General features: G+C 39.6%; 1 protein-coding gene across 1 annotated transcript in view; it reads left to right on the top strand.

Annotated features, from left to right (window-relative positions):
• The window catches only part of usp9 (ubiquitin specific peptidase 9), a 258,340-nt gene that overhangs the window by 127,287 nt on the left and 118,014 nt on the right, over positions 1–13,039 (top strand). Inside the window, exons 21-22 of the mRNA XM_080203847.1 lie at positions 3,713–3,833; positions 11,022–11,152. Of these exons, the coding sequence (XP_080059973.1) occupies positions 3,713–3,833; positions 11,022–11,152 (252 nt within the window). The remainder of the gene's footprint in view (positions 1–3,712; positions 3,834–11,021; positions 11,153–13,039) is intronic.

The following is a 13,039-nucleotide window of genomic DNA, read 5'->3' as shown; positions in this document are numbered from 1 at the left end:
AATGGATGTTAGTCAGCTCAGTTGGCTGGTTCATGACGCTAACAGCACGGTTCAGTTCCTATACCAAGGTTATTCATGAAGGCCTGCTTTCCAAACCTTGCCCCTAGTCTGAGGTGCAGTGATCCTCAAGTTAAAATCACCACCAGTCAGTCCTCCCCCACAAAGGAGAGAGCAGTCTGTGGTCATCTGGCACAACACTAATTTTATTAGTTACCTAGGCTTTTAGTGTAGAGGCTGTACAATTTCAATATTTGTGAGTGACACACAGCTTGGGAGTATTGTGATCTGATAAAACTTAGAGGATACTGCAACATGGTGGAAATGGAGAAACAAGTGGTAGATTGAACTTAATGTAGAGAATTATGAAGTAATTCATTTTGGTAAGGTGAGAATACGCAATGTAACTTAATATAACAATTTTCAAAGGTTGCAGGAAAAGAGACTTACTGAAGGTACACTTATTGAAGTTTGCAGGGCAGGTTGGGAAAGTGGTTCCTAAAATATATGGAATCCTGGACTTTCTAGAACAGGCCATGGAGTACAAAAATAAGTCTTGTCTAAAATACTGATTTGTGTTTATCTCTGAGCACCACACCTTAGGAAGGATGTGAAGTTGAGAGGGTGCAGTAATGATTCACAAGAATGGCTCCAGTGGTGAAGAAATTCAGTTAAATGTGGATAGATTAGAGAAGCTGTGGCTGCTCATCTTAGACAATATTAAGATGATGAGGTATCTGGACAGAGTAGATAGAGAAAAACTGTTCAGTTGGTGAAAAGATCCAGAAGCTGACCCTGATTTGAAGTGATTGGCAAAAGAAGCAGCAACAAAATGAGAAAAATGTACTGCCTGAGAATGTGATAAATCCAAAATCAGTTCAGCCTTCAAAAAGAAAATTTGAAATTATCTGAACAGAAAAAATTGCAGGGTTACGGGGAAAATATTGTTTGACTAGGTAAGTTGCTCTTAGAGAGGCACATTGAAGCCTCCTGTGCTGTAACTGTTCGATGATTATAAGTCCAGACTAGAACCAGGGAAGTGCAATAGGAGCCAGTATTAAAGTTGCACCAAAATAGCAATGAGAATCAGATATAGAGTGGAAGAGAGCACTAGGCGACAGTATGAGTGTTGTGTGGAAGAACCAGTACAGTACTAAATTGGAAGAGGACAATTACTAAAGATGAAATGAGCTATCTTTATTTTAGTGGACTTGAATCATCTGCTTGGTTGAACTCGTTTGCAGATTGATTGCAATTCAGTTGAGATAGGGAGAGGAGAAGATGATAGAACAGAGATTTAATCCTTCAGTCTTAATCATTGGGAAACATAATTTTCAGAGTATTTAGTCAAATGTTTCTAGACAGATCACTAATCATTCTAATATCTGTGTTGTCAAAAGAATTGTATATTCAGTTCACAACTTTGTCAAAAGCCATCTTTATAATGCAGAACAGATTGTTAGATTTAGATGTTGGAACAAATCATTTTTTGACTTTGGTAATTTTTTTATTTTAGCAGCAGGGATAATCCCTAATAGTGATTTTTTTGATAGCTAGTTTGGGCTTAGTGTTTAACGTGATATTTTCCTGCTCCAAGTGAAATGAATTGAACTCAAAAATAGCTGGCTGCTTTGAGAATCCAGGCACCTAAATCACCAGGCTGGAAGCCAAGTTTTAGTTGATTAGACTACTTACAGTTGAGATGAAGGATGTATTTCCAAGAGGCTCTTAAGGTGAAGAAAGCTATAAATGTGTACACTGGGTAAAATTTAGGTATTGTATGACCAGGCTTGTTTAGGCATCTGAGGAAATGCCTGGTTGGTTTGATTAGTTGCTATGAATATAGCTGTTGATATTGCTGAGGTGGAAACTTGGACCAGTTCTCCAGATATGCATGCCTGTCAAATTAGAATTTTTTTTAAAAAAAATTGGCTATTTACAATGAATGTTGAAAAGGGTAAGCTGTAAGAAGTGTAGGCAGAAACATGGTTGCCTCAGGTATTGCATTACAAAGACCAGTAGCCAAAATAGTTTCTGTAAACTAAAAAGCAAGTGTCCTGGCCAGGGGAAGTGGTAGGACAAATTTCAAAAGTACACTTTAGTGATAATGAATGACATCGTTTTCAACTTTTCCAGTGGTTTTGACTTGCAACTTACTGTCTTCCCCCTCAACCCTCGGCTACCAGTACCCCATTCCCCACTGATCTTGATCTACCAGCAAAAGCAGCTTTGCGGAAGATCCCTCCCACCATGTCCCCAATAGACTTCTGACATACTTACCATAACCTACTTGTTGTATTAAACTGCTTTTAAGCGTAATTAAGGCCCTGAGATACTTGGTGCTCATGTTTGTGTTTTGGTAGAAAATACATCGCCCAGCTTTTGTATGTGAGATTATTTTGAATAAAGCATAATTTGTTGACTTCACTGCCAGAGCTATTCACGTTGTAGTGATTGCACTTCAGCATCATCGATCTAGAATACTTAAGAATACGGTATACAATTCTGATGTTCATGGTACAAAACTGATACAACACATTGGAGACACAAACAAGATTTGTAAGGATGATGCAAGACAACAATATTACAATGATTGGAGAAGGCTGAACAGACAGGAGCTCTTTCCCCTAGAAAAGAGAAACTGTGGCATGACATACTTAAAAATGATGGTGTTTGATCTGGTAGATGTAGAGATGTTCTCTCTCACAGAAAAAAATAAAAAAACTATGCATCATTGCTATGAAATTAACTACAGAATTTTCTTAAACAGTATAAACTACTAATGTTTACAGTGTGGAACATAGTACCACATGGAATAGTTGGGGTGAATAATAGAGAATCTCTAAGTATAGAAGGAGGCCATTCAGCTCATTGAGTCTGCACTGACATTCCAACAGAGCATCCCACTTCGGTCCTATCCCTGTAACCTCACATATTTGCTCCACTAATTCCCCTAACCTCCACATCTTTGGGTACTAAGGGACAATTTAACATGACCAATCCACCTGACTTGCTTATCATTGGACTTTGGATACTGATGAGGCGAAATAAAGACACAAAGGATAGAAGGGAATTATATTGTCAGATGGAAGCAACTTTTGTAGTTGCTAGTAATTGACCCTTCGACTCTGGGGGGAAAAAGCTTCTGACTATCCACTCTGCCTCTCATAATCTTGTAGACTTGTATCAGGTCGCCCCTCAACCTCCATTGTTTGTGAGAACAAACCAAGTTTCTCCAACCTCTTCTCATAGCTAATGCCCTCCATGCCAGGCAACATCTTGTAAATCTTTTCTGTGGCCTCTCCAAAGCCTCCACATCCCTTTGGTAATGTGGGGACTAGAATTGACCACTATATTCCAAGTGCAGCCTAACTAAGGTTCTGTAAAGCTGCAACATGACTTGCCAGTTTTTAAACTCAATGCCTCAGCTGATGAAGGCAAGCATACCATATGCTTTCTCTACCTGCGATGCCACTTCCAGTGACTTATGTACCTGTATACCCAGATCCCTTTGCCTATCAATACTATTAAGGGTTCTGCCATTTACTGTATTATTCCAAAATATCAAATCAAGGTATATCAAATTGCACCTTTTTCAAATAAATTAATCCAGTTTTGGCTAGTTTTTAGTTACGTACAGACAGATTTCTCCAAAGACCTGTAATTATGTTATAATTCAGATTATTTGGTTATTCCTAATCTGTTTCTTCCTTAGATAATGTCCCTACATCCCCGATACATTTCCTTTCTTTGGCAAGTTGCAGACCTGGGCAGTAGCCTAAACATGCCACAGCTGAGAGATGGTGCTCGAATTCTTATGAAGCTCATGCCTCCTGGTAAGGTACTTAAAAAAATAATACAGGTGAAACTGATATATTTCTGCCAGTGTTTATTTAAATGAGTGCATGTATGGTGTGGTGTTGTCAACCAAAAATCAAAGCTGGTTTGAATTTTGAATGAAGATGGTAATAATTGCTGCTATTTGCAGAAAATTAACTAAGGTGACCACTATTGCAAATTGTTCATTTTGGAAAACTGATCAGTCATTGGCTGAACTGCCACTGAGGACCAAGCATGCATACATACTTGATGAATCCATGTTAGTACAACTTCATTTAAAATTGTGCTTGATATTTTGAATCTGCCAGCAATATGGTTCAGGGGACAATGAATGAACTTTTGTGTGTGTCAAGGAGGGTAACTTTGGAATCAGATCTCATGTTGAAGCTTGGATTCACCTTTGAGTTTGGTGATGTTTGAGGTGAAACGTGTGAGGAGGAGTGACATTGGCTGTGCATGGATGTTGAAGTGGATTACTTGATCCTTGTGAATTCATAGTATGGGTATACAATTTCAATTTTGCTTGCTAACATTTGGGTAGGAGGCTGTAATGACCACTTTTACTTTACAAGTTAACTAAATCAGGCAGTTGTTCATGTGATGATTATAGACCGGTGGCTCACTACTTTGGACGGTCAGTTCGTGATGCAGAATGATATCGACAGCATGGGTTCAATTCTCATACCGGCTGGGGTTATTCATGAAGGTTCAAACTTGTCCTCCCCTGAGGTGGTGATCCTCAGGCTAATACAACAACCTGTCAGCTCTCCCCCTTAAAGAGGAGAGCAGCCTATGGTCATCTGGAACTATGGCAACTTCACCTTTAATTGTAGACATAAAAATGCAAGATGTTAAATATGATTCTCTGGAATGGTTTCTTTTCAGGACTCATTTTTCAATATACTAGTAAATTGACTTATCAAATGGACACCTGTGCAGAGCTTCCATATGAAAACTCCAGATTTCCAGCTGGTGGAAACTTGTCAGTTTGTTTCCTTGTGTAATGTTTGCCATTTTAAGTTCTATTTCTTCTTTCATCGGACGTGGGCGTCACTGGTGTTACAATCCCAGTCGGTGTTACTACTGAATGGGAAGTTCTGGCTCAAAAGACTGCAACTTTTACTTTTTTTTGTTAGAAAGCATGGTGGAAGAGATTCACAGGACTGCCATTTAGCTTTTAACAAGGAAAAAAAATTTGTTAAACATCAGAGGTTTGACTATAATACAATGCTCCTTCTATCCACACCTGTCTCTATAAATATATACCAGGATTCAAGACTAACACAGGTTACACAGTCTATCTTATACCATACTGTCCTCGCTAAATATACAGACTCTAATTGAACAGGCAAATTGTGGTCAGACAACTTCCCATCCTGAAATCCAAGTGGTAGATGTCACTTGATCAATCTTCCGTGAATCTCTCTCAGTGGCATAGTGATTAGCACTGCTGCCTCTCAGCACCAGGGACCCGGGTATGTGTGGAGTCTGCACATTCTCCCCGTGCCTGTGTGGGTATCCTTCAGGTGTTCCAGTTTCCTCCCACAGTCCAAAAGACGTGCTGCTTAGATGTGTTGGCCATGATAAATTCTCCCTCAGTGTACACATGCAGGTGCCAGAATATGGCGACTTGGGGATTTTCACAGTAACTTTATTTATTGCAGTGTTAATGTAAAATTACTTGTGATGCAAATAAATAAACTTTAAACAAGTCCCCCCGACCAGATGATTGTCACACGATTGTTTCATAACTCCAATTTCAAAATAGCATGCTTTAAAATCTTCGTTCAGGCAATGCTATCCCTCAGCTATTTTCATAAGAATCCACCTCCAGGGTTTTCAACTCTCCTTTCAAACTAAGCTTTCAGCTGTTTTAACAAGAATCTGCCTCCAGGTTTTTCTCCTTTCAGTACTGCTTTATCTTGAATTGTCAGATGCATCCAAATGTCCATACATTCTCAGGCATTCAGTCCCTAATGGAATTCAAAAATGAGAAATAAAGACATCAGATATGCGGCTATTCTTGAGTCAGCCTCGTCAGTTCTGCTCTTCCCAGGCCTGAGTTTAACTTCAAATAACAATTGCTGTTCCTCTTTGTTCCTTTTTAATTCAGTCTTTTTGGAAACTTCTCTTAATTCTCTGGTTCCTGGAACTAACTGCTCTTTAGCTTCTCTGGATTTCCTTTCATAGAATACAAGAATTGCTACAGATGAGGAGAGCCAATTGACCCCTAAAGTCTGCACCAACTGTCTTGACAGAGTACCTGAGCCAGACCCTCGCCCCCACCCTATTCCTGTAACCCCACACATTTCCCATGGCTTATCTATCTAACCTATAAATCTTAGGATATTAAGGAGCAATTTAGCATGGTCAATCAACCTAACCTGCACGTCTTTTGACTGTGGAAAGGAACCAGAGCACCCGGAGCAAACCCACGCAATGTGGCACGGTGGTTAGCACTGCTCTCTCAACACCAGAGACCCAGGTTCAATTCCATTTTTGGGTGTCTATCTGTGTGGAGTTTATGTTCTCTGTGTATCTATGTGGGTTTCCTCTGGGTGCTCTGGTTTCTACCAAGAGTCCAGAGATGTGTGGGTTAGGTGGATTGGCCAAACGAAACTTCCCTTGGTGTCAGTGAGATTAGCAAAATAAATATGTGGGGTTATGGGGATAGGGCCTGGGTGGGATTGCAGTTGGTGTAGACTCAATGGGCTGAATGTCCTCTTTCTGCACTGTAGGGATTCTTTGATTCAGACATGGGCAGAATGTGTCAACTGCGTTCTCCAAAGGCAGCCTTCATGACACATGATCATATAAAATCACTCAGCAGAAACTGACAGCCAAGTTCTGCATACAAGAGGACAGCCTCAACTGTCATCTTGGGTTCATGTCACACTATCTAGACAACTCCACAACTTGTCTGGGCTTGCAACATCTCACTAACTGTCCTGGCTGGAGACAGTGCACATCTCTTTAACCTGTGCTTAACCTGCTCTCCACTCACATTGTCTATATGTTTAATACTTGATTACCTCTAAGGACTCACATTCCAACCATTATTTTGTAAATTGAGCTTGTGTCTATATATGCCTTGTTTGTGAACACAACTCCTGCTCACTTGATGAAGGGCAGTGCAACAAAAGCTTGTGACTTGTGCTACCAAATAAACCTGTTGGACTTCACCCTGGTGTTGTGAGACTTCTAAGTGTGTTTCCCCCAGTCCAATGCCGGCATCTCCACATCCTGTACTTCATTCACAAGGGGACTCTACTACATTCAAAGATTTTAACCCTTCAGTGAGCTGGATAGGTTTTTGTGACAACCAACAGTTTCATGGTCACCATTGCTGAGACTAGCTCTATATTCCATAATTATTAATTGAATTTAAATTAAAAGTAGTGGTCTTTTAGTCCACCAAATAACTTGTCATGTTTTATGCAAATGTTATTTCTGTGAATTCCTTTTGGTTTCAGAGATTACATCTCAAAAAATTACTGGTAGACCTTGCAAAGAAGCACTCTACTTAGTTGCTTTAACTCCTCTCAGTTTCTTGGCACCTTTGCCTCAATAGCTGCGCAGCAAAAGCGGTTGACATTGTTACAAAAACATTCTTTGATTTCAGTATTGTGTTAGAGCATCTGCTTCTAAGCACTCTTGAGCAAAGTTGTAGTGTCATTTTGGAACTTTTCTCAAGTTGCTGCGAAGGCTATTTTGGTCAGTATCGTCTCTGCCAACATGCAAACCTTAACTATAATTTGTCCAGTCAGCACTTGAAGTTGTAAACAAACTTATGTTTTTGTTCTGATTGGAGAAGTTTCTGTGTTCATGAGGCTAGTGTTCATGAGGCTAGTGTTCATGAGGCTAGTGTTCATGAGGCTAGTGTTCATGAGGCTAGTGTTCATGAGGCTAGTGTTCATGAGGCTAGTGTTCATGAGGCTAGTGTTCATGAGGCTAGTGTTCATGAGGCTAGTGTTCATGAGGCTAGTGTTCATGAGGCTAGTGTTCATGAGGCTAGTGTTCATGAGGCTAGTGTTCATGAGGCTAGTGTTCATGAGGCTAGTGTTCATGAGGCTAGTGTTCATGAGGCTAGTGTTCATGAGGCTAGTGTTCATGAGGCTAGTGTTCATGAGGCTCATTAACCTTATAATCTTACATATCGTAACTGTCCTTATATTCGATTCATAGGGGTTATAAATAGGAGCTTATCTTGTTTTTGCAAGGAAGTTTGCAGGGAAGTCATATAATTACCTTACAGACTCAAGTGAGAAAACCCTCTTGTCTTGATGTACAATGATTCTAATATTCTTGATAGTTCTTGTTTTCATATCATCTGTTTTCCACCATATTAACTCTGTTGCTACCATGACAAATCAATGGCATACCTAGTCTTTGTCAAAAGGTGTCAGACTAACATAAGACAGCAGTCCATACTAGATTTGTGAATTTTTTTTGAATAATACTGATTAGCTCAAAGCAAAAAAACTGGATTTTGAAGCATCCATGTTACTAGTGGTTCAGAATAAAAGCTGAGCATATATGGAAGCTTTTGTCGAGCAGCAATCTGCACTGTTGGAAAACATCTCAGTCACCTTTTCATTTCAAGGAACCTATCTTGTTAACCAAGCTAATGCAAAAGAAGGTATTAAGAACTATAATTCTGGATCACCTACTAATTAAGTTCTGTTTGAAAACTGTGAGGCAGGCAAAAGTTAATGTAGCAAGAAATATGACAAAGATATTGAGGCAATCTTCCATTGTCATATTTCTTTAACTAATCAATTTTCAGCTTAGGCATACTCAGATCCATCCACTGTACTGTGGTTCAGTTCTGTATGTACTTCAGGCCCTCAAAGTTTATTTTCCCTATTCAATCTTGAGTATTTGAGTCCCATTTCCTGGTATTTCTATACCACTATCACACAAATACTTTGATAGTGTTGTCCTACTGAGGTGTCATATCCCATACTATTCCCCCAGTTGCCTGCTTATTCTTCTTTAATACAAAATTGATCTGCAGCATTAACTTTGTTTCTCACTACAGTTGCTTCTAGACCTGCTGAATTTATTCAGCATTTTCTGTTGACATCTAATGCTAACACGAGGGGACACAGTTTTAAATTAAGGGGTGGTAATTATAGGACGGATGTCAGAGGTAGGTTCTTTACTCAGAGGATAGTAAGAATGCCCTGCCTGCAGCAGTTGTGGACTTGCCAACTTTAATGGCATTCAAATGGTCAGTGGATAGGCATATGGATAACATTGGAATTGTTTAGGTTAGAGGGTCATTAGATTGGTTCCACTGGTTGGCGCAACATCGAGGGCCGAAGGGCCTGTACTGCGCTGTAATGTTCTATGTCCTGTATTTATTTCATAATACAAATATTATGTAATACTCCTGACCTAAAATAGTTCAATTTTCCAAAATCAGCTGGTGTTTAATAGGCACAGTGGTTAGCACTGCTGCCTCTCAGCACTAGGGACCTGGTTTGATTTCTGACTTAGAATATAAGAACATATGAAATAGGAGCAGGAGTAGGCCATCAAGCCCCTCGAGCCTAGCCTGCCATTCAGTAAGATCTTCGGTGATCTGATAGTGGTTTAGTTCCACTTAGCTGCCTGCTCCCCATAACCCTTAATTCCCTTATTGGTCAAAAGTCTATCTATCTGTGACTTAAACACATTTAACAAGGTAGCCTCCACTGCTACAATGGGCAGAGAATTCCAAAGATTCACTACCCTCTGGGAGACAAAGTTCCTCCTCAACTCTATTCTAAATTGACTCCCCCCTTCGAGGCTGTGCCCTCTAGTTCTTGTTTCCATTCTAAGTGGAAATAATCCCTCTGCTTCTACCTTGTCTAGCCCCTTCATTATCTTGTATGTCTCCATAAGATCTCCCCTCTGTCTTCTAAACTCCAATGTGTACAGGCCCAGTCTACTCAACCTCTCCTCATAAGCGAACCCCTTCATCTCCAGAATCAACCTGGTGAACCTTCTTTGCACTCCCTCCAAAGCTAATATGTCCCTCCTCGAATAAGGGCACCAAAATTGCACACAGTGCTCCAGGTGCAGCCTCACCAGTACCTCGTACAATTGCAGCAAGACCTCCCTGCTTTTATACTCCATCCCCCTCGCAATAAAGACAGTGACTTGTGCCACTGTCTGTGTAGTCTGTACATTCTTCTCATGTCTGTGTGGGTTTCCTCTAGGTGCCCTTGTTTTCTCCCACAGTCTGAAAAATGTGGTTAGGTGCATTGACCTGAACAGGCATTGATGTGTGCCAACTAAGAGATTTTCACAGTAACTTCATTGCAGTAATATAAGTGACTAATAAATAAACTAACTTTAAAAATTAATTTGATCAGTTTGCATATCGTTGCTCGTTATTTCATGGGATCTTATAAAGTAGAAGGTTATTCATTTCGTCATGTCTGTGCTAGCTCTTGGCAAGAGGTTTCCAATTAATCCCACTCATTTGCATTTTTCAGATATTTAATTCCCTTTTGAAAGTTATTGTTGAATCTATTTCCTCCATCTCTTTGAGCAGTGCATTTCTGATCATAACTTCCAAGATAAAACAGATTCTTAACTTCTCTCTGATTCTTGCTGACATGCAGCAATGGATGATAAATGGATCCAAGCCAGCTGATTTTCTAATCTTTTTGCTTGTTAGGTTTGTTCATGGGATGTAGCATTACAGATGTTTGCCTCGTAACTAACCCAATGCCCCAACTGATTCTCTGTGTGCACTCTGTAGTTAATCAAACAGTGCAGTGTATCTTTAACAATATAATCAACCAATCATTAAAGGTGGAAACAATTTTCTCCCGAACTACTCCATTAAAACTTTGCATGGTTTTTAACAACTCTTAAATATCCTCTCCTGTAAGAACTATTCCAGTTTCTCTCAGCTTTCCTCATCACAAAATTTATTTCACGACATTAGTGTTTTCTCCCCTTCATAAATAATTTGTTTTATATTTAATTGACGATGAAAACCTGTAAGTGTGTTTCTAAAAGTATTCTGTATTAACAGTTTTTTTAATGGATCAGATAAATTTGCTGCAGTGTGAGTGATTAATTGATATGGAATAATAGATCTTAAATCGTAAATCGGTTGTCATTTGCAGTACCTGATAATTGTAATTTTTGTGTTTGTAATCTGACATTCTTTTTATTTGTTTCAGATAACACTACAGTAGAAAAACTTCGTGCTATTTGCTTGGATCATGCAAAGCTTGGTGAGAGCAGCCTCAGTCCAAACCTTGACTCACTTTTTTTTGGGCAATCTGCCTCACAGGTGTTGTACCTAACTGAGGTATGTAACGCATCAATCTCCTATCATGATACAGCGTTGTGCAAAAAGCTCATTTTTTTAAAGCAAAGAGATTGGAGGAAAGAATAAAGACTTGGAATTTGAGTGTCCCTCCTTTGAGTTCCTTCAAGTTACACTTTGCCTCAAAAGCTGTAGATTTTGGGGTGTATGACTGATTTCTGTTGCTTTTCAGCCCAGCTTCATTGTATTATTGAAATCACACAATTCTGATTCCCCATTCTGATGCAAGTTCTTTGGATACAATGTTCATGGAAAAACAAAGTTATTGCTTGTGTTGATTCTTCAAAGCATTAGTCCTCGCTAGAGAGTGCTTTACTTGCAAGTATGCTAAAGAAATTACTTGGACACCAGTAGGTCTTCATTAGCAGTGGTAAAGGAGCCATCTTTTTAAAGAATGTTAGCTTCTTGGGGGAAATTCTCCTGTAATGTAATGTATGCATGAGGTACCACGTATATTAGAAGTTTCTGGGGTACAGTTCATTTCCAGAATGGTTTGGTGTGTACAGCAATATTAGGCATAATTAAAGATGAACTATTGCATTCTAATTGTTATGTTTCCATCAGGATGCCCCAACAGGTAAAACCATAAATATCGTAAGTTCTTAAAGTTGCATGATTGCATTTCTCTTCCTGTTGCTGATGACAATGGCTCTTTAACCACAGTTACAATGGATCTTGTTAACCTTTAAATCTGCTGCCTTGGGTGCAAAAGCTGTAACTTGACTTTGAATAATACCTCCTTTTGGAAATGGGAAACAAAAACAAAATATGAAGACACAAAGTGCTTTAAAGTACTCAATAGATCTGGCAGCATCTGTGGGGGAAAAAAAAGCAAAGTTAACATTTCAGGTTGATGATCTTTGATCAGAACAGGGAAAAGTTCAAAATGCAATAGGCTTTTTGAGTACATGGAAGGTGTGTAAAGAACAGAAGAGAAGGTCTTTGATCGACTGGAAGGAAGGAGAGATTAAATGATGAAGGAATTAGTCATGCAAGGATGTGGGGATGGGGCAGAGCAGTGAAGCAGTGTCCTGCTGCACAAAAATAAAATTAAGAAGAAAAACTGAATCATGCAAAGGAATGGAAATAAGCAATTCCAGTCTCCAATTGCTGAAAATATTTGAGTCCAGAAGGCTGTCAAATCCCCAGTTGAAAATTGCAGAGCTGTTTCTTGAGTTTAAATTGAACACCATTGGAACACTGCTGGTAGACCTATTGAATATGGAGGCTTTTCCAGGGGGAAGAAGAGCATGTGGAACTATCATAGTTCTGGGAGGTAGGGGAAAGGGCAGAGCAGAAGTGTGGGAAATGTGATGGACTTCTTAGAGGACCCTTTCAACTGCAGTGGGGTGAATCCATCATCAAGACAGAAACTGGCAAATAGAATGCAGCATTTATAGGAAGTCAACTACAAGGAATTCTAATCTAGGTAACTGTGCAAGTTGGTGGGCTTACAGTGAATATTTGTTGGCCTATCCCCAGAATGAATGCACAGAAGCCGTGGAAGGGAGAGCCAGGAATGGAGCATTTGAAGGTCAGAAGAAATTGGAAGTAAAGTTGAAATTTTTCTAAAAATTGGAAGCAAGAACAGGAAGCAGCACTGATACAATTGTCATTGTGCCAGAAAAAGAGGCAAGGGAGGGGGCCCAAGTAGAACTGGAACAAGAAATATTCCATATATTTGACAAAAATGACAAGTATGGCTTGGACCAATGTGGGTACCTATGCCAATACTTTTATTTGGAGGTGGATTGCGTTAAAAGAGAACTTGTTCAATGTCAGAATGTTTAATCTGATGGAGGGCAGTGGTAGTGGATAGTGACTGACTGGGCCTGTGTTCAAGGAAGAACACATTTGCTTAAGATTAAC

Source organism: Carcharhinus amblyrhynchos, chromosome 15 (assembly GCF_965287045.1).
Source record: "Carcharhinus amblyrhynchos chromosome 15, sCarAmb.v2.hapA, whole genome shotgun sequence".
Classification (NCBI taxonomy): domain Eukaryota; kingdom Metazoa; phylum Chordata; class Chondrichthyes; order Carcharhiniformes; family Carcharhinidae; genus Carcharhinus; species Carcharhinus amblyrhynchos.
The sequence above is the reverse complement of the archived record's forward strand: the minus strand, read 5'-3'. Positions and strand labels throughout refer to the sequence as shown.